This window comes from Thermobia domestica, chromosome 6, assembly GCF_964235325.1.
Source record: "Thermobia domestica chromosome 6, izTheDome1.hap1.1, whole genome shotgun sequence".
NCBI classification, from domain to species: Eukaryota; Metazoa; Arthropoda; class Insecta; order Zygentoma; family Lepismatidae; genus Thermobia; species Thermobia domestica.
In genome coordinates, this window is record NC_137459.1 from 224908118 (window position 1) to 224931932 (window position 23815).

General features: G+C 36.0%; 1 protein-coding gene across 2 annotated transcripts in view; it reads left to right on the plus strand.

Annotated features, from left to right (window-relative positions):
* Positions 1–23815, plus strand: part of Apoltp (Apolipoprotein lipid transfer particle) — a 6186292-nt gene that overhangs the window by 864144 nt on the left and 5298333 nt on the right. For both annotated transcript variants that reach the window (XM_081762641.1, XM_081762640.1), the window contains exon 7: positions 2472–2667. In XM_081762641.1, coding sequence (XP_081618767.1) covers positions 2472–2667 — 196 coding nt within the window. The remainder of the gene's footprint in view (positions 1–2471; positions 2668–23815) is intronic.

Consider the following 23815-nt stretch of genomic DNA (forward strand, 5'->3'; position numbering starts at 1 on the left):
CGCATGCATTACACGCCATCCACGTGATCGGAAGATTGTGCAGTGTCTACGCGAACCATGCTAATATATCCCGCTTCATGTCCCGTATTCTCTTCAAATATAAAGCTATGTTTTCCCATGATGGAGTGATGAAACTCACAGTCAACATTTGTGGTCTGAGGCAAACCTATATGGAATGTCAACTCGTGCCCATCAGGAACGGTGTTCTGTGAATGTGTAGGCATGAATCGTTGACAATTCTCATCAGACCGTACCTACTACCACAATGCCAAACCGGGTGAGAGTATTGGATATTTTTGAAAGAGATTCTGCCTGAACTACTAGAGACTATACCACTGGCTGTTCATCGAAACATGTGGTTTATGCACAACGGTGCTCCAGCACATTTGCTGTGGAGGTGCGAAATTGTCGTAATGCATCCTTTCCGAACAAATGGACGGCAGAGAAGGACCGGTATCTCGGCCATCTCGCTCATCCGACCTTAACCACTTAGATTTATTTTTCTGGAGCCATATGAAACAACTAATCTGCGCGACGCCTGAGCAATCAGAGGAGGATTTGGTTTCTCAAATTGTTGCTGGAGAGTGGAGCATTCATGAAACGGCAGGAGTGTTTCAACGCTTTCGCGTCTTTCCCTTCGACGCCGCTGTAACCTTTGCATTCAAGTGGTAGGTTGAAACTTTGAACTTATTTTGCAGTGTCCGTTCTGACAACCATCCTCTTTCCATGTAAACAAAGGCTCCCCTCTGTACCTTGCTCCTAAAACTACCTTCTGTATGCAGTCCCGTTATACGATTTGGAACCAGAAATATCGGCTCCTGTAACAGTACGTAGAAATATCGTGAATGGAAGGAATATTTTGTTTCACATCCGTCAGTTTAGAACATTGATTGAAAAAAAAGTACTGTAGTCGCATTTGTGTATTATTATTATTATTATTATTATTATTATTATTAATAATAATAATAATATTAATATTAATATTATTATTACGCGTTCTTTATTTGTCTGTAGTTCTTATTCAATTACTGCAGTTGTAAAGATTGATGCGTTCTCAAAAGCGTTGCGATATCATTAATATGAGCAGATCAGCAATCGGAATTTCTTTGTTTTCTATTATTTATTGGCTTGTGCCGTACGTATTTTTACATTATAGAAACGTAAAGCTTCCAAGTTCTTCTACAACGACTTTACTAGTACTTTTTGAGGAGGTATGCAACCATCCGCCATCTTTTATCTTCGTGTATGAGTATTGACCTGCCACGTAGTATTATTTCCAGGCAGTGAAATGTGCTTTACATGTTGTGTCCACTCAATTTACGTCATAAAATATCAGGGAATTTCCTGTGCCGCCATTGCACAAATCTGAAAACTGCAAATTTGGATAGAGCAGGTTAAGATCCTTCGTCAATATCATGCCGCATCACGTCTACAATCAGTAGTTTGTGCAATATTTAACTCTAAAGTTTGTTTTCCCACGATTTCGGCAGCCTATGTACACGTACGTGTGTATGTATAAACACGTACGTTTATACATACATAAAGTTATTTAATAAATTACGAACTTATTCAAACTGGGCGGTACGTTTTCAAGTTTATTTGCTATATTGTTATATATGCATGTTAATATTACTATATGTTAACATTACTATACCCACGAATATTAAAATACATAATTGTAAAATAAATGTTTCAAATTCGTTTGGTAATTAATGTATGATTTTACAAATAAAAATAATATGTAGAAGTGTTCAAAATCAAAACAGAAGCATAAATTATCCATCACATTCACAATAAGTAAGAACAATACCAAATATATTCTTCAAAATCGACAGTCATGTTTCATTATTGCATAATTCTACTAAAACTTTTAAAATAATACTGATACCTAATCGTAATAATGTGTAATTGTAGTAAGAAATATTTCTGCATAAGTAAACTGTCATCCATGTCATGTGATATTTAATCCTGATTTTACCGGATGTTCCTATTAGAGAACAATGCAAGGCCTCGGATACCCCTGTTATGCATGTGTGTATGATTTGCACACCATAAATTTATTGGTCAGATTTATGTCAAGGAGGTAATCTGTCATTTTAAATGATGTGAAAGGAAATAATATTATGGGATGAAACACACTTTTTAGATGATCTTCATACAACAACAATTCAACCTACTATTAGAATGTTATGATTTTGTCTTCTCTTCTTTCTTCAGTTTTACTTTTGTAAGCACCTATTAAAAGTAATCCTACTTCGATGATAACAACAACAATTAAAAGTGGAATATGATGTAAATTTCATATTTTACATCTCTAATCATTACTCACATAACTACATATAAATAGTCAAATAAATGGTTATTTAATGTTTTTATTATTTTTTAAAATAATGCAATTAGTTACACTTTACAAAAATACTTATATATGCATTGTAACATACAATCTTTTCATTTAATTTCTTTTCTGGTAGAAATTTCAGTCATTACCATTAATGAAATCAACGTCCAACTGTGAACAAACAATAGATAATAGGATATACAACCACATATATTGCGAAGAAACTCATCTTTTTCAACCATTCTCGAACAAAGAAATGGGAGCTAAAACAATAACGAGGCAAACATTCAAATATTTATCTGAAAGTAATGTGACCAGGTCGATTTTGGGTAAGTAGGGTAAATTTATTTAATTTAATAGTTACTAGCTTTCATTTACATTTAATCTTCTGTGTCTAGCCACAGGATTTATAGTTATAATTCTATGAGCCAATACCTAACTTTCAATTCCGAGATTCCTATTGTGGCTATATGGTTATTACTTGCGTCTTCCGCGCAGGAAATTCTGGTTCTATTCTCTGTGGTTTGAAGCTCACGTTATACCAAACCACGTCTTATGTTTACGCAAGTCCAGAACAATCACCGTTCGCTTCGAATATTCAACAAAAAATGAGAGCCAGAGTGAATCATTTGACGAAATTAAAATAACGTTGACTATTTCTCTGTTTTGACAGGCTTGCCATCTGCAAAAGTGCAAAATTTTCGTAATAATTTTGTATGATTTTTAAAGGAAATGAAATGTTTCTAGGAGATTGCTCTTTGTTTTAAACGTACTCGTACATTCAATTTATCTGTTTCCAGAAAAGAAATGTTGGCCCATCTTGGATTTGTACTGCTTCATTTTCAGTTAAATGTTTGTATTAAGTTGGTGCGAATAAATTGCCCGCTACAAGTCATTATCGAAGGCAATATATTTAAAATATTCGATTAATCAAAGTGATCATCTTCTACAAACAGATGGTTTTGGCATCGTTTATCAAAGACTGGAGTACAAGGCAAAAGAAGTTTGGAGCAGGGCTTGCTAACTTAACTGTAACATAACGAAATAGACGAAGTAACATAATATATTTGTTAACACAATGCGTTATATACCAATTGTAACTTCATATATTTGTTTTGAAACACTAATGTCACTATACTTATCAGATAACTATAATAGTAACGTCCTAAAGGAGCAAACTACTTTATGTTATCACTAAATAACCTTATGAAGAGATTGATAGGTATATAGTATATTGTAATAGCGTTATTACTTTATAAGTTATTCCTAAGGCTTGCTGACTTAACGTTAAAATAACGAAAAAAATGGAAATACAGCCAAGTATAGCAATATATTTGTTATTTTTTTTGTTATGTTCCAATTGTAACTTTATATATTTGCTACGAAATAATTACGTTACTATACTTATCAGATAACTATAGAGTAACGAATTACAGGATCAATCTACTTTCTGTTACCACTAAATAGCCTTATGAAAAGATTGATAGGAATATAGTATGCATCAATAACATTAACGTTATTATTGTATATGTTATTCCCAGGACTTTCTAACTTAATGGTATCATAACTATATAGTAATTAATTACCGGAACAGAATGATTTCTGTTACTACTAACAAGGAAAATATTTCATGTTCCAATGAAGTTTGGAGTAAAAGTATGTAAAAGTCCCCTCATTAAGCAGAAACTATGTTATGTGGACAACGGAAAGCAAATCAAATGTTTAACGGAAAATTCTTAGTTCCGGACTACAACATTTAGAATCTTTTTAGGCATCCTGTGAGATGGCAAAAATATACATTACAATGTCTGCGATAAGTTCGTTCTTCTGTTAAAACTTTCTGAACAGTGTTGACCTTCCCCAGCCACTATTCATATTCACAATTTTTGGCTAGACGTACGAAGCATGCCATCTATCAGTTTTCTTTGTAGGTTCCGATTGTATAGCGACTAGCGAGCCCGACAAAATGAGAAGAAAACTAACAAACAAGGTTCTGAAAAAAAGGAATCGAAGCAACAAAGCAGCAGTCATAATCTCTATTACGTGTTGTGAAGATCAGCAGTGAAGCATCCAGAGGACTTTCGGAATTCCAAAGAAAACTCTTCTGTCCTAAAGTATACCGCGCGAGGTTTAGACGACATGCACCTCGGTCTGAAGCAAAAATTCATGTGCAGAACATTTAAGAGAATTATGTCATTCTTTCTCATTTGCACTTTCTGATACCCTCACTCCCTTACTCTAAGCAGGTATGGTTCTGAAATCTCATGAACATGGACATACCAGATTTAAGGAAACAAAATGTTCCTTGACCTACCAATACCCCAGAAATATACAGTAACTTCCTGTTTTTTGTTGTTCTTGACCTTCTGAACTCTCGGTTTTACTGTAAGGTTATGTTCTTTATATTCTTTCGGTTACATGTACTTAGCCAACAGTTCGAATCACTGAAATCAACACAATCGAGTACCTTAAATTTTACCTATAATTGCAATATTTAATAATTGTATCTCTTGCAAATCAGACACATCAAATATACTACAATTAACCTTTTATTCTTTAAAAACTCAATGCATTTATTATTTTTCGTTACCATAGCATTTAGAGACAAATATCTATCTTCTTTCCAATAGCTGACATTTTATGATTATATATATCATTAACATATATTCTACATTCTTCTTCTTCTTATCAACAAATTGCGCGCTTCTAAGCACCGTTGCCCAAAATCAAGATAGAAAAATGGAAGTAATTTGCAAGTAATTCACAAAACAGATACACAATATCGTTGTATTATGGCTCCCGACGAGGACTTCTTGAATTGGTTACAATTTAAGGAAGAATCCTGGACTGTTACATATTTTTACATATATGGTTACATTATTTTTCGAATAGCACTCTTATATATATAAATTGCAATGCATATATATTAATTTCATTTTTTCTCATTCTTGTACGTATTCATTTAACAATTACTTCCATTTTAATTGTATAAAATTATCGACGAAGAGGACTAATTGAGAAAAATATGATCAGTTTATTAATTATTTAGGTCCTAAGGTAGATTTTTCAAATCAATATTATGGGAGCTCATTGACAAATAAACTCAGTATATGTTGACATACTATATAACTTATTTCTTCCATTTGGGCATAATTAACATAGCTTTGATAAACAATATTTGTATTAATGCATAGATGTAAATAACATAGAATTCAGAAGAAGGACGAATTACAAAGAAATTATAACAATATTCAAAGTGAAATAAAACAAAACTTGATCAATATCATTATCAGGAACAATACAAATAAAGAAATTATTATTAAGAATCAGCAACGTTTATGTGGATTAGAATACCGTTCAAAATGTTTTATTTATTCAAGCATATCTATCATAACTTTTAGTAAACGATATTCGTATTCATATCACAACGTGCTGAAATCTAGTATCCATCTTTTTTATTATTTGTATAAAATTCAAAGTACGGATGACAGATGCAGTTATAATCGTATTCAAAGTGAAAATAAACAAAAACCAATTGAATACGTTTTGTTGGATGCCACATTAGCATAAGTTATAGTGCCAAAGGGTTCGGTTAGGTTACATTGTACGCTACAATCTTGGGTACCGTTCTGTATATTAGATATTCCTCTGAATCTTTAATTTCTATTTTGATAACTTCCACTACCTATGAATCTATTGTGAAATCCATTTCGTGGAAAATTATATTTATTGTTCGCTTCATTCCTGAATGTATTACGGTTATTGTTCCTGTTTCTTCTAAAATTAGATTCAGTTCTATTACAGGTACAATTAGATTCAATTCTATTATTATTACAATATACTCTATTGTTCTTTCTCGCATTAGAATCACCTTCTTCCCTGACACTGATATTGCGAACAATAACATAACTAGCTTGATTATTATTCTAAATAACATATGTTTGATTTCGATTACTATTAGCTTGCAACCTAGATTGACTTTGAAAATTTTGCACTATCATAATCAAATGATTGAAATTAATGCATTGTGCATAAATCAGTATTTGCTGCAACCTAAAAGTTAATAGTATTAGGATCGATTCTATAATTCGTGATTCTTGTTGGTACGGATTAATTAATGTCAACTCATTATACACAGAAATCACAAAATCAGCTAGATTCTTGTCAATTTTGGGATCAAACCGTCTGTTTCGAACTAAGGCGCCTCGATTTGCCAACACGAAATCGTTCTCAAAATTGGAAAGCAAAGCATTCTTTAAATCTAAGTAATTTCGTTAACTACCCCTGACTGGTTTGAACCAAACAGAACAGGGTGGTAGTATGACATGCGGTAAAATTTTGAGAAATTGATTTTTGTCTATAAAGATGATGTCACATTTCTCTTCGTATTTTTTCTAAGAATACACTGGCAGGTAAATCTTCCGACCGTCCACTAAATTTTGTTAAAGGCTGTATTTCACTGAATCTGACATGATAATTATTACTATGAGACGTTGATCTTTCACATCTGGCTTTCCTGCGATGTATTGCACGAGGTCTTCTTTCTTCCTTCCCAACGCTACAGGCACTTTCATCTCTCTCTGAGGAACTTTCCGGTATTCCATTTTCTTCTGTTGCTAATCGAGGTTCATTGGATAAGTGGTACCTGTAGTTGATTAAATCGGGATTAACATTTAGGGTGATAATCTTTCCCTTCATAGTGTCAATTTCCTCCTTTAATATTTTAATCTGGTTACTATGTTCACTAACTTTCGTCTCAACCACATTTACCGCACTTTGTATACACGACTCCAAAAGTGCATTACCACCTGCAATTCTCCCTTTACTGCAATAGCAGGCAACTCAAAAATCTCAGCGGTTGGGTTGGTTGCGAATTCGAAAGGCGTTGGACCAAACCTCAATTTTGTTAGAAATATATCAGTGTGGCAAACTGCAAATAAGAGAATAAAATAAATTGTTAAGACTTGCCATTTTATTATAGTGATGACAATGGATCACATAAAACTTACAAAATCATCTTACCTAAGCAGTTCAAACAAGGTGAATGGTAAGAAACAGACATAAGAGGAAAGCAGTTTCTTTCCTTTATCCAAAAGAAAATCTCGTAAAGAAGAAAAGGATTATATAATGTAAAGGTTTAATATAAAAGCTTAACAACCCCAAAACAAACATGCACACGACACAGAAAGAGAGAGAAACACAGAATAAGGAACACCAGTGGCTTAGCTGACTAGCGGGCCTCTCATACAAGATAAAGAGATGGGACCCTAGTTGTAAATTTAATTGTTATAAGAATATTATTATTATTATTATTATTATTATTATTATTATTAATAATAATAATAATAATAATAATTATTATTATTATTATTATTATTATTATTATTATTATTATTAAAATCGTCTGCTTTCCCAAACTCTGACCGTACCTAAGAGCATGTCTGCATATAGCGGTCATGTGTGTACCTTTTGTCAATGAGTGGCCCTAAAGGTCGAAAGGGACGCAAATCTCTGAGAGAGAGGAACAAAAAACTTTCTTATGATAAATTCTAAGAGAAAGTTCGAAAAATTGCTTTTGACGGGTGCTTTCTTGTTTTTCGGGGACAGAAAATTGTATCGGCTAAGGAATTACAGTATCTAATATTGCAAATTTTCAAGTGCATTTATTTACAATGCAATTTGATGTAATAAACAAATTGAAGACTTCGGGGCAAACGACCTGTCAAGTCCAAAAAGTGAAAGTATAAAGGAGATAGCTTCACAAGGATTTCTCTTCATCCGATTTTCTTCAAACTTGGCACATATATACTAGACCGAAAATAAATGCACACATGATTTTTTTTCTTTCGGAGAACAGGTCAAAGGAGGCAAAGGGTCCTTTTTTTTTAAAAAAAGGGTACCTTTGATTTAAAAGGACCAAATTAAAGAAAAGAAACTCTGCCGATGCAAAGATGACTTCAAAGTACAATATACGGGTTTTGAAGTTTTTCAGAGAAAAGTTTTGCAGAGGCAATGCTCCTTCGAAATGAGAAAGGGCCCCGCACAATCTTTATGGAAATTGGATTTCGGTGGAATTGCTTGAAATCGTGTTATGTTGTAGATATGATGTTCCTGAGAAAAAATCTCAAAGGGCACAACCACAAATCGTTGGCCGTTTGGCCACCACAAGGCCAAAGCCGAAGACAACGACATTCGAGATTTTGTACAAAATGACTAAAACCATGATGTAGATATTGTGATTCCGAAAAAGTCTTAATTGCCATAACCACCAATCAATGATATTTGGCCACTACAGGGCCACTTTTTTGAAAACAGCCAAACATAGTGATATTCTGGATTTCAATGAAAATCAGTGAAACTGTGATGTGTTGTAGATGTTGTGATCCTGAGAAAAAGTCTCAATAAGCACAATCACCAATCACTGACCGTTTGGTAACTACAGAGCCACATTTTTGCAAACAACAGAACTTAACGTTATTTTGGATTTCATAACAATTGCTTGAAACGGTGATATGTTGTAGATATTGTGATTCTGAGAAAGGGTCTTAATAGACACAACCATTAATCACTGACCTTTGGCCACAACCAGGCCACTTCCTTGAAAGTAACCGAAGATGGTGATGTTCTGGATTTCGTAAAAATGACTGAAACTGCGATATGTTGTAGATCTCGTGATTCTGAGAAAAGGGCACAACCACTAATCACTGACCGTTTGGCCAGTACAGGGCCACTTTTTGGAAAGTAATGGAAAATGTTGATGTTCTGGATCTCGGTAAAAATGACTGAAACTGTGACATGTTGTAGATGTTATGATTCTGAGAAAATGTCCCAATGGGCACAACCAATAATTACTGAGCGTTTGGCCTCTACCGGGCCACTTTCTTGAAAGTAACGGAACATGGTGATGTTCTGGATTTCGATAGAAACGACTGAAACTGTGATATGTTGTAGATCTTGTGATTCCAAGAAAAGGTCTGAATGGGCACACCCACTAATCACTGATAATTTGGCCATTACAGGGCCACTTCTTTTAAAGTAACGGAACATGGTGATGTTCTGGATTTAGATAAAATTGACTGAAACTGGGAAATGTTGTAGATCTTGTGATTCCGAGAAAAGGTGTCTATGGGCACACAAACTAATAACTGTGCCTGTGACAAGTTGTAGATATTATGATTCTGAGAAAATGTCCTAATGGGCACAACCAATAATTACTGAGCGTTTGGCCACAACCAGGCCACTTTCTTGAAAGTAACCAACGATGGTGGCGTTCTGGATTCGAAAAAATGAAACTATGTTATGTTGTAGGCCTTGTGATTCTGAGAAAAGGATTAAATATTCTCAACCACTAACCACTGACCGTTTGGCTACTACAGGGCCACTTTTAGGGAACTAATGGAAAATGTTGTTGTTCTGAATTTCGGTAAAAATGACTGAAACTGCGATATGTTGTAGATATTATGATTCTGAGAAAATGTCTCAATGGGCACACACACTAATCACTTTCCGTTTGGCCATTACAGGCCACTTTCTTGAAAGTGGCCGAAAATGTAGATGTCCTGGATTTCGGTTAAAATGACTGAAACTGTGATATGTTGTAGATTGCAGATTCTGATGGAAGCTCTTAAAAGGCACAACCACTAATCACTGACCATTGGCCACAACCAGGCCGCTTTCTTGAAAGAACCGAAAAAATTGATGGCCTGGATTTCGGTAAAAATGACTGAAAGTGTGATATGTTGTAGATAATGTGATTCTGAGAAAAAGTCTTAATGGGCACAGCCAATAATCACTGGCCGTTTGGACATTACGAGACCACTTTTTTGAAAGTAATTTAAAATGATGATGTTCTGGATTTCGGTAAAAATGACTGAAACTGTAATATGTTGTAGATATTGTTATTCTGAGAAAATGTACTAATGGGCACAACCAATAATTACTGACCGTTTGGCCGCAACCAGGCCACTTTGTTGAAAATAACCAAAGATGGTGATATTCTGGATTTCGGTAAAAATGATTGAAACTGTGGTATGTTGTAGATATTGTGATTTTAAGAAAAGGATTTAATAGGCACAACCACTAATCACTGACCGTTTCGCCACTACAGGGCCAATTTTGGAAAGTATTTGAAAATGTTGATGTTCTGGATTTCGGTAAAAATGACTGAAACTGTGATATGTTGTAGATCTTATGATTCTGAGAAAAGGACTTCATAAGCACAACCACTAATCACTGACCATTTCGATACTACAGGGCCACTTTTTTGAAAGTAACGGAACATGGTGATGTTCTGGATTTCTTTAAAAATGACTGGAATTATAATGTGTTGTAGATCTTGTGATTCTGAGAAAAGGTCTCAATGGGCACACCCACTACTCACTGACCGTTTGCCCACTACAGGGCCACTTTCTTGAAAGTAACCGAAAGTGTTGATGTTCTGGGTTTCGGTAAAATGACTGAAACTGTGATATATTGTAGATATTGTGGTTCTGAGAAAGGACTTAATAGGCACAACCACTAATCACTGACCATTTGGCCACTTCCAGGCCAATTTTTGAAAGTAACCGAAAGTGTTGATGTTCTGGATTTCGGTAAAATGACTGAAACGGTAATATATTGTAGATATTGTGATTCTGAGAAAGGACTTAATAGGCACAACCACTAATCACTGACCATTTGGCCACTTCCAGGCCAATTTTTGAAAGTAACCGAAAGTGTTGATGTTCTGGATTTCGGTAAAAATGACTGAAACTGTGATATGTTGTAGATATTGTGATTCTGAGAAAGGACTTAATAGGCACAACCACTAATCACTGACCGTTTTGCCAGTACAGGGCCACTTTTCGGAAAGTAATCGAAAATGTTGCTGTACTGGATTTCGGTAAAAATGACTGAAACTATGATAGGTTGTAGATATTGTGATTCTGAGAAAGGACTTAATAGGCATAACCACTAATCACTGACCATTTGGCCACTTCTAGGCCAATTTTTGAAAGTAACCGAAAATGGTGATGTTGCGGATTTCGGTAACAATGCCTGAAACTGTGATATGATGATTCTGAGAGAAGGTCTTAATAGGCACATCCACTAATCAGTGACCGTTTAGTCACTACGAAACATCTTTTTTGAAAGCAGCCGAGTCGAAGATAGCGATCGTCTAGTTTTTGGGCGAATTGTATGTCTCTCCCACGATCACAAAATCTACAACATATCACGGTTTCAAGCAATTCCACCGAAATTCAAAATAACGTTACCTTCTGCTGTTCGCAAAATTGTGGCCCTGTAGTTGCCAAACGGTAATGGATTTGTTGTTGTGCCCATTGAGACTTCTTCTCAGTAACACCATATCTACAACATACCACGGTTTCAAACAGTTCCCCCTAAATCCAATTTCCGTCAGGATTGTGCGAGGTCTTTGGTATTTCGAAGGGGAATTGACTCGCAAAAACGACAAAAGCTATATTTTCTACTTTGAAATCATCTGTACATCGGCAGAGTTTCGTTTCTTTAATGTGGTCCTTTTAATCAAGGGGACCCCATTTTGAAAAGGGAACATTTGCCCCCCTTGCCTATTTTCCGAAAGAAACAAAAATAACACCTGTCGATTTATTTTCAGTCTAGTATATATGTGCCAAGTACGAAAGAAATCGGATGAAGAGAAACCTTTGTGAAGATATCTCCTTTACATTTTCAATTTTTAGAATTGACGGTTTTTTGCACCAAAGTCTTCAATTGTCATTAGAAATCATAATCGTAAAAATTAAGTTCTATTTCTTCATCCATCGCTGGACTTATGGGCTCCCTGTACCTCGCCTCTCCGAATATCGATATCAAGAATTCAAGATTATGATATATTGATGTCGATATATTTAAGATATCGAACGTTGATATGTGTTAATATCGATTTTGACGATATTGATATATCTACATATCGTACAGCCCTAGATCCGAAAAATTATGCTTAATATATACCAGAATCAACAATCAAAATCTAATTATGTTCTTCCATTTCCGTACTCAAGGTTGAAGTGGAAGAGGATGAACCTGGACAAGCATTTTAATGCAAAAAAATTGTTAAAATAAAACTAGTTATACTTCCCCCTTAATAGAAAGTTATTAATAGAAAACAATTACTGTAATTTACCTTTTACTTCTGTTTCTAATTGTCATCGCAAATCAGCGACAGTACAAGTACTTTACATAGTTTAGCAGTATACTCTATATTTTTTTCAGAACTAAGCAAACCGGAAGATGTAACTCTTGTGATATTAAAGTGGAATGTTCTACAAAATATTCATAATTCACTGCCCTTATTTCTATCAGTACTTTTGCCACATACTCAGAGCTACAAGACTAATGGAACTAGAAATGAAAGATTTCATTTCTTCTTTTCTCTCAGACTAAAAGACTTCTGCATTTTGCTGAGAATGTCATTCTTTTAAATATAAGCTCCGTATCACCGGATAATTGTGGCTACTGGGGTTTCAAGGTAATCGGTAACCCAAAAGTGTAAAGTTTGTCTACTCTCAAATCTCGACAGTTTGTTAAAAGGGATTTCATATTTCATGTTGTTATTTCTTCATTACAAAAACACTTCTGGTTGATTTTATTCATGGTGAATTATTCAACTTATACACACCAAAAAAAGTGTGACAGCTAACACCGTGCAGCTAGACCATCCAATATATCCTTTCTTATCCCATAATCGTGTCAGGTAAAAAGACCACCCCTCTCTCTTCTCGTTTCCTTTCTCCCGTATTGAAATCAACAACAACATGAGCACAATTCTAATTTCAAAATATACATGTATTAGTATCAATAAATTAAAAAAAAACTAAAACGAAACGAGATTCATAATTAATGTAGGGAGAACTTAAACACTTCTCAATGAAAAATTGAAACGAATAGATATCTGTTAGAGGTACAGAAGTGAGGCAGAGAGAGAAAGGGAGACAGAAGAAAAGAAGGAAAAGTGATCACAGATAAAAACATTCGATGTAGTAAAATAACTTAACATTATAAAGTTCCGTTTCCAGAAGTCCATCAGTAATATGGAAATAGCGTTTTTTTTAAATATTTTTCAGAACTATTGGAATATATAGAGAATGCTTGAAAGATTCATTAAGTCACTTTCAAAATGAATAGTAAACTTGGTGGTAAAATTAAATACTCAATTTCCAGTGACACTGTAGTGTTTCGAGACACATCTAGGATCATACCAAAAGTTTAACACACACCCTTTCTTTCAGCGTGACTCGGTTACAAATTCGGTAGTGTTCATTAAACGTACTGATCCTAAATACATTATAATTGCTTAGTAGGACTGTTCCTTGGACAATCACCCTAGAGGACGCCAGTTCAAATCTTTAATAGAGGTGCAAAATGCACTTGATACCTTCTTCGCTTCACGGCCCACCAAGTTCTACCGCGAAGGAATCCATGGCCTTCCAGAACGTTGACAGAATTTCGTCGATGCTGATGGGGACTATTTTAGATCTTCCAGGTACACCCAGAAACTTCTAGTCTGAATTTTATTTACGGCCTTTAGCCATCTACGGCAAAAGGCCCCTTGTTTTCATTAAAAACATTTGTTCTCTAGATTAAAATGAAGAATTAATTAATCTATACTCTTAGGAGCTTAGTGGTGCACCAACACACACACACATTCTCTCTCTCTCTCTCTCTCTCTCTCTCTCTCTCTCTCTCTCACACACACACACACACACACACACACACACACGGATATATATCGGATTGATTGAGGATTAAAAGAGTTATTTCGTAAATTTAAGAAACGGGTTAGGAGGAGGTGGTCGCCACAGTAATGACATCTCGTAGCGTTGTTACGTAACATACGCAATATAAATAAAACTTCAAAACAGAAAGTTACAAGTTCTGCCGTGGGTAAGTCGATAAGATGTCTACTTGTTAAGTGGAGCAACCCGAGTTCAAATTTTCTTCTGGTTCACTTTGATTTTTTTTTTCAAAATACATTTCTCTATGTTTGTAATTGTTATTAATAATTGCTTTATTGTATTTTTTGTAGATTAACTTAAATTAGTGGAGGTTAAGTAAAGTCAGGAAGGTTCAGATAAATATATGGCTGCTTTTTCCGTGTGTGCAGTCCAGAGATGGAGTGAGTCAGTGGGTCAATTGGATTAAAATTTCAAGTGGGTTGTGGGTCAACAGGATATGACTCACTGCGATACACAACCCACCGTGACCCACTCTGACCCAACAATCCATTCTGACCCACGCTGACTCACCGAACCACTCTGACTCACCAACCCATTCTGCTCACTGCATTGTAGACAGCTTCTTCTAAGCACTAGTGAATTTGTTTACGTTTTACTTTCAAGGCCTCCTTTTTCTTCTTTTTTCATTTGTTTCTATTGAAGAAAGAACTTCAGGCACTCTTGCAGAACTTCAGGACATTGATCATATATGCAATTGTAATAATAGCAATAGGACATACTTCTTGATTTTTCAGACACAGCCTAAGAGTTTTTAGAGGAGCAAACTACTGGATTTTTTTTGAATCACCTATAATGTATGAATTATTATATAAAAATTGAATATAACTATGTATGTGTGATAATCATGATCAAATTGCAAAGTCAACTGAAATGACATTTGGCATATACATAGTTAGGCCCTAATCTCAATATCATTTTTTTAAACTCTCTTTTGTTGGGGGGTTGGGCATTTTCTATATATAGGATTGATTTCTAAAATTAATCGAAAACGATCGATATTAGTTGACTGCCTAATATTGATATTAGGCAGTTCTTAATATGAACCACCTTGACTGCCATGATATAAATTTAACTTCAACTGCTTCTTCAATGTTCTTCTTCTTTTTAGTTTTTAGTTTCTATGGCTAGAGTCGAGGGTTAAAAAAATATACTTTTCACAATGCAGTGAGCAGAGTGGGTCATGGTGAGTGATGGGTCGCAGTGGGTCACGGTGGGCGGTGAGTCACAGTGGGCCACATGCTGTTGACCCACGTCCCACTCAGAAAACTCGACCCACTTGACCCACCGAACCACTGACCCACTCCAACTCTGGTTAACGCTTCGGCGTCTGGAGTAAACAAGTTCTGCCAGGGGAAATTTTTTTCTTTCAAAATATATTTTTATATCTTCATATTTATTATTATTAATTACTTTCTTGCATTTTTTCCTACATTATCTTAGATTAGTGACCGACCGCGGTTTAGGATAGATTATGTAAAATCAAATACGGTTATGTATGTTTACACTTTCGTTTCTTTCTTTCAAAATACATTCCTATCTGTTCACGTAGTCCAAAAACAGGCATACACTCTGTATTGTTCAACTATAACATTCTAGTTTATGAGTTTATTTGCTTCGGCTCTTCTGAGCTTAAGATGTAAGTAAAAACATATTAAGAACAAATAATAAAGAAACTAAGTCTACCTGATGGATAAAAATAAGAAATTATATAAAATTCAAGGAGCTGATCGGTACGGTACTGTATACGTACTTTTGGGCCACCCTGTATATTATTAATAATTTATTTCTTGCATTTAATAACAAGTAGCTGAAAATAACCACTTTTCGCATGGGTCAGATAAAATATCTATGTAAACAAATTAAACAACGAAACGAAAATATATCGGTAATTTTCTACTACTTTTACATATCGCGGGAAACGCCCCTTCAGACCCCCTGGTTTGAAATTAAAAAAGAACGCCTCTGGCTCCCAAGCGATGGGAGCTGTATTTAGAAGTCAACGCCTCTGAAAGAATCACCATTCATCTCAGCGACCGTGAAAACTAAGGATTTGCCATTAATATAGGTCATTTTGGTTTATTTTTACGTGTTTCGGTACATCTTCTTCCCCCCCCCCCCCCGGTGACCCCGGCCCGCACGCAATGGTAGCTGATTTTGAAAATCACCGCTAATGGAAGTGTCACCATTGATCTCAGTGACCGTGAAAACTATGAATTCGACACAAATATCGGCCATTTTCTAATATTATTACATGTCTCGGTAAACGCCCCCCTCCCCTGAGACCCCTGGTTCGAATTTTATTTAAAAAAAATAAAAATCGCTTGGTCCTGGTCTGGGGCCTGGACAAAAATATCAGTTATTAAAATTTAGTAAATTTTTGTCAACTCGTCTGATTCCCAGGCCGCACACAGACAGACACACAAGCAAACTCGAACAGATAGAACAAACAGCGTTTTTTCGCATAGAATGTTGTTGCTTCCACCCAGCCTAAGTGCCGGAGGGCTTCTTTTATACGTAAACACGCCGGAGGGCCTCTTCTATCGAAGTAGTGCGTCGCGTGTAGTCCTAGTATTAGCTATTTTGTTGTTATTGACCTTGAAGAACTAACAAATGGTTTCTCATGAAGTCACAAGTCTCTTTGGTCCGTGAAGTTGATACACAGTAGAAATGATCTATGCATTACTCACCCGTTGGGAAATAGAAAGATTATGTTGATTTTATCTGAACACCCACAAATCTGTTATAGCAAGAGGCCTTTCCACAACTACTTCCAATCTAGATTAAATTTCACGGCTAACTTTTTGAATCATACACAAGAGTATCATTGATATGTTAGTGTTAATAATATTTATGGAACCAAAGACAGGTTTTAAACTTCCAAACTGTGCTGTGCATAAAAGTCGGAAATCTTATAGAGTGGTTTCATCCGTGTGTCTGTTGACAGATGCCAGAGCAAAACAGAAAATGATATAGAGAAATGTTTTTCTGCTATTGATTCTTCCTCCAATGAATAGAATAGGTTCCATTTCATCCGTTAACTCTATATTGAACCCAGAAATGGTTCAAATTAGCCCATAGATGAAAACGGTAACATACATGAAAACTTTTTTTTGTAATTTGATTGTAACTGATTGCGCGTGTATAGGCAACATATCATGGTAATTCACAATCTCTACTAATATTGAAAATGGTTTAAATTTATTATTACTTCCGGTTTCAACAACAGTCTCAACTTTTATCGTCATAGCATAAAACTGTAACAAGGCGAGAACTGATTTTTGAAAACGAGTTACCATCTAGAGACAACATCATGGGTACACAAAATATTGTACCGAAATTATAAATGGTTGAAATTTACTATTACTTCCGGTTTCAATTTCCAATTTCCGCCTAATAGAAATAGTAAATGCTTCAAGATGTGGTCTTTTGCAATTAATTCAGTATCCAAAGAATATATTTTATTTCCTCTGTTAACCTTCTACTCAAACCGGAATTGCTTCAAATTAACCATTTCCAATTTCAACGTTTGTCGATATATAAAGAAAATAATAACGGATAGTGAGAAGTAGTTTCTGCAAACGATTTAGAGTGTAAAGACAAATATCTGCAATACTAAATTCGACTGTAGTTAGAATTTATTATAACTTCTGGTTTCAATAACAATTTCAACGTTTATCGCTATAGAATGAAAACGGCAGCAGATAGCTAGAAACAGTTTTAAGCAAACGATTCAGCCTCTCAACAAACATATTGTTACTATCCATATAACTCTACTAAAACTGGAAATTGTTCAAATTCACTAGTACTTCCTGTTCCAATGCTGATTTCCGTAGAGCAAAAATTGTAAAATATATTAAAAAGTGGCTTTTTGCAATCGATTCATCGTCTCAAGAATAGCCTCCTCCATCTCCGTGGCAGCTTTGATCAAAGCAGAATTTGTTAAAATTAGCCATATTCTGTTTGAACGTTCCTCGCCATAGAGCGAAAACAGTAACAGATAGTTAGAACATTTTTGTCCAAACGATAGGCAACATACCATAATTATTGTCAACACCCTACCGGGACAGGAAGTGGTTCAAATTAACTTTTACTTCCTATTTCAATTTTTTTTTCCATAGATCAAAACAATAGGAGATATCAGGATACGGCTTTTTAAAATCAACTGAGGGGCGTACGGAAATGTTCCTCCAAGAATTCAGCATCCCAATAATATTTTCCATCAATCCCTATCCCTTTGGAGATCTTGGCTTTTTGGGCTATTTTTGACACTTTCAGTCAAGCAGCTACTGCATCGTCACTATTTATCCTAGGATCATGGTTCATACCTCATTCTCTTCAGAATAGAGCTGGCTTCCAAATGGTACCACTCATACCATACATGCTCATACCATATACCAGAAGCGGGAAAAATGTCAAAGTGAAAATTTCGGAGGGAAACATTTTTTTTCTCGAACTTTGGCCCCGCCTGGACCCACCCCCTGTGCAATCGTAGCCATCTAAAAAAATCTGATAAATAGTACTTGGTATACTGAATGTGTGTGCCAAATTTCAAGTTTCTATCTTGAATAGCAAAGGCGGGAGAATTTTTATCAAAAATTCCCACAATGCCCCAAATCACCATAAAACACTATGATCTCAGGGGGAAAAAATCCTGAGACATCCCTAATTACCCTAGGGTCATGTGTCGCCCATATTATCTTCTGAATAGAACTGCCTTTCAGGCGGTATCATTCACATGCCTCCATCATGCATCTAAGGCGGGAAACTCCAGAAGAAAGGGAGTTTTATGGGCAAAATTTCCCTTTTTTGAAATTTTGCCCCTCTGGACCCCCCTGTTTTTACGCAGAAATCGAAAAAAAAACTTCTGGTAAATACTACTCGGTGGACTGAATGTTTGTGCAAAATTTGAATCTTCTACGTGAAAAAAATAGGTCCGCCAGAAAAAATTTCCCTACCATGCTCCACTTTTACCCTATACAGAAGTATATTTGGATAAAAATTCACTGAGACGGCCCTAATTACCCTAGAATAATAATTCGACCGTCGTTCTCTTTAGAATGGAACGGCCTTTCAGACGGTATGACTCACGTGGTCCTATCATGTTTTTTGGCGGGAAAATGACGAAATACGGGATTTTTGGGGTAAAAAATCCCTATATTTACCCCTTTGCTCCTCTGGTCCCCCCCCCCCCTGTTTTAGCACTGACATCGGAACAAAAAATCTGGTAAATAGTACTCGGTGGACTGAATGTTTGTGCAAAATTTCAATCTTCTACGTTCAAAGATAAGCCCGCCAAAAAAAATATATATGTACCGACAATGCCCCATATTTCCCTATATAGAAGTATATTTTTCAAAAAATCCCTGAGACGTCCCTAATTACCCTAGGATAATAATTCGACCGTCATTCTCTTCAGAATGGAACGGCCTTTCAGACGGTATGACTCACGTAGTCCTATGGTGTATGTGAGGCGGGAAAATGACGAAATACGGGATTTTGGGGGTTAAAAATCCCTTTTTTTTACCCTTATTCCCCTCTGGTTCCCCCCTGTTTTAGCACTGACATCGGAACAAAAAATCTGGTAACTACTACTCGGTGGACTGAATGTTTGTGCTAAATTTCGTAGAAAAATAAGCCCGCCAAAAATATTGAACATAGGCTTAGAAAATGAGAAAATACATTTTTGACTTATGACGTCATCACCTCCCATGTCTGGACGCAGAACGGTCTGAAACCATACGTAATGTCTTCTACAATGTCTCTGGACTTGAAAAACAAAAAAAAAACGGACGAAAAAGCTCAAATAGAAGAGAAATAACGCAATGTACCATGAAAAACGCGTATGGTACAAAATGTACCATAAGATCCCAAAAGGGCTATTCAAACCAGAAGTAGCTGAAGTAATCCAAGTTCGGTTTCAACATGTATTGCTACAAGTTTCTAATCTATGACTAAGAGTGTCAACTTGTTGCATATATTAGACGAGTTACCAGTACCAATACCAAAATAAAAGAAGTGAGTATCGTTTCACAGTGTGAAACGAAGATTTCCAAACTATATGAATTCAATAGTCAAACTTGAAGTAGTGTTATCATCTGTCACAAAAAAAAAAAAAAAAAAAAATGCACGTGTTTCGCGGGATAGTATCTTTCTATCATATCTCGATTTAATTAAGTGTTTTAAAGGACCAATCACTAACCATAAATTGATAAATGTATTACCTCTCGTTTTGCAGCTCAGACAAGATGCGATAGAAATATCGTAAACCTTAATAGAAAGACAAAACAGCTAAGTTCTTTTCCAAGCTTGAAACTTTCGAATATTAGCAGTATATATTTACAGAGTAGGGAGTTTCTGCTACGTTATTCCGTAGTTCATTGGATCCGTACAGAACTACCACCCAGATGCTATGTGAGCTTTGTGGTGGACAAATACCGTGTGCGTGGGAGTTTCCGGTGTGGTCCCGCTTCTTCCCACTGTTTCATTCCACCAATTCATGCCATTATCATCCATACGGCCTGAGCCGTAGTTACCTGAAGAACGTATGACAAAGTCAAGTACTTGACCTACTAAGTATAATTTGGTACGCTACCTTTAGACCACGGAGGCCAAAACCGTGAACTGGCGTGCTCATAAGATCAGTGCAATTTGTAGTTATGTTCAATTAGCAAGCGAAATACCAAATGATGTTACATGTTCCTGTATTCTTTATATCATCGTATGATGCTACAAATATAACAAAATATTATGATGAAATAAATCACCAAGACGCCAGGGTCGATTAGGTGTTCCTGGAACGGTAGCTCAGTGATTGAGCGTTCACCTCTGGTGGATGGGGTCCCTGGTTCGATCCCAGGTCTCGCCAAATGAAATTTGTGGTGGACAAACACCGTGTGTAGGGGTTCTCGACGTTCTCCCGTTTCCTCCCACTTTATTAATTCCACCATTTCATTTATGTCTCATCATCACCGTCTCCTTTAGCCTAGCCGGCATAACTGTGGGACGTAAAACTCAAAGATTTCATTTGCATTGTATTGTTTTCGTATTACTAGTAATAGCAGTAGTGGTATTCGCTGTCGTATTAGTACAGTAATAAGTAGTAGCAGTAGTGGTAATAGTAACAGTAGTAGCAGTGGCACCAATAGTGGAATTAGCACTAGCATTCGTAATCGTAATAGTAGTAATAGTATTAACACTAGTAGTTGTAGCACCACATACGGTGTAGAAGTTTTACATATCTTCTGTGTTACTCGTAATGCATTAATGAGTGTAGTATAAGACTTTTACGTCCATGAGCTGTATTATTATATAATAAACATGGCTGGACAGAGCAAGCACAAATAACAAATAGACAGACAGTATAGGGATATAGAAAACAAACCTTGGGTAACTTTTCACACGATTTTTCCATTTGAGAAGGATAAATAGACATTGCAATATTATGACGACACATTTCTCATTTTCCATTGCATGTTGAAGGACTGACTTGACTTATCAACTTGGTTGTTCTCAGGCCGGTTACACCCGGCCCGTTTAGAGCCCGGCTCGTTTGTGCCCGGCCCATTCTCTGCCCGGCTCGAGATTCGGGCCGGATCGGGTCGAGCCGGACACAGAATACAGATCCATCCGGTCCGTCTTCGGGCCTGGTTTTGCAGGGCTCTGGTCTACAGACACACGGATAAAACCGTTCTATAAGACTTCCAGCATTTATGCACAACATAGGTTTGAAGGTCATTTCTATATTAACTTCATGAATTAAAGGGAACTCTTATTCCTCGGAAGGCATTTGTTGGTCCTTCAAGGTCAATCGAACAACGAAAAAACTAATACTAGGAGTATTTTAAAACGCCACTGACTACAACGATATAACAGAATGCTGCCTCCGGCTGTTAATAAAAGGCTTAACTAGCTGGAACTCTCTAGTACAGTAGCAACGTTCTATGCCAAACAATGTGCTGTGTAAGAAATGCTAAGGGTTTTTCTGTCCATGTGCGCCGCCTCCTTGGTGTTCCCTGGTTCCAGCACTCACACAAATAATCTTGTCAGGGCGCTGCAGGCAAGATTTTTAGTTTCAAAACATAATAAACATAATAAAATAAATATTTCTCGCTTGACACTATCAAAAAATAAACAATTAAAACATAGAGATGGGAGTTAAAATTTCTAACCTCTAAAACATAATTGTTTGTTTCAAATGTGTTTGTGCAAAGGCAACCAAGGAACACACTAAGTTAGTCACTTTCTATTTTATGTCCACAACAAAATCCTTGCAAGTTCTTTTTGCAATACCATTAAAATTATTTTCTTTTATGATGATGCTTTTATTTTAATTTGTATGAATGTAGTATTTTCTTTTAGTAACGTGTTGATAATATATCTGCCTCTTGCACTCATTGTGCATCATGTAAGTTGTTGAAAATATACACTAAATACCACGATTATATATGTTGGGAATATGCATTACAGTAATTAAACTTGAACCCGGGTTTAAACCTGTTTCTTTCCGTTTAAGTCAGCCGTGTTGCCGACTGAGCTAGGACAGTCCAAACTTATCCTTATATTACCGGTATATTTTACTTTATCACAGCACAGCCCTTTATGACAGTGTTCATAAAAGATTTTAACTAAAAAGAAATCAATCAAAAAAAAATCGAGACTCCCCTGAAGACATATAACACGTCCCGCCATTTATATGCACCCACATACATTTTGAAAAGTCGGCGCCGTTGGTTCTATCTGTTGTGTTTGAAATCAGTGTTTCTTTCAGAAACTATGTTCCGGGGGGGCGGCACACTTCATATTACGGGGGCACTATTGATAACTTTCTATTTGTTATTATATTATAGACGTATTATTTTGGTCTCTTCCGGGGGACACTCTCAGAGCTCCGGGCGGGCAGTACCCCCTAAAAACACTTCTCTAAGAAACACTGTTTCAAATAACACCTAATGTAATATAAATAAAATAAAAAGTTTGTTTGTGTGTCTGTCTGTATGTATGTATGTGTCTGTGTGCTTCCTGGAGACCAGGCGAGAGGACCGAGAGTTACCAAATTTTGATCTTGGGTACCTTGGCCCAGGTTCCAGATCAAGACGAAGCGTTTTTTTTTTAATGGAACCAGAGGGGTCTCAGGAGACGCTTACAGGGACATGTAAAAGTAGTAGAAGATAACCGATATTAATGTCAAATCCATAGTTTTCGCACTCACTGAAATCAACGGTGATACTACTAATACAGGCGTTGACTTCCAAATACAGCCACCATGCGAATAATGTTTTTTTTCTGATAGTGATTAATAAATGCAAGAAATAAATTATTAATAATAAATGGGAGCAGATAGGAATGCATTTTGAAGGAAAGAAACGAAAGTGTAAACATACATAACCATGTCTGACCTTACATAATCTATCCTAAACCACGATCACTAATCTAACAAGAAGAAAGTAGACTTTGGTAAAGTAACTTCGGGGTCATTTTTCGCGAGGTAGTATTGCACATTTAAAATACGAATATTTAGGGATGCGCACGAGTCGAGACATGTCTCGAATCTGGACTGGAATTCCAGTTGAGACACACTTTGTAAAACTCGAGACGAGTCAAGACAAACTTATTTCTCGACTCTAATTTTCGAGCCGAGACACGAGTCGAGTCGAGACTTTCGGTAAAAATCTCGACACGACTCCAATGTCTCGAAAATCTTTCTATAATTTTTAATATTATT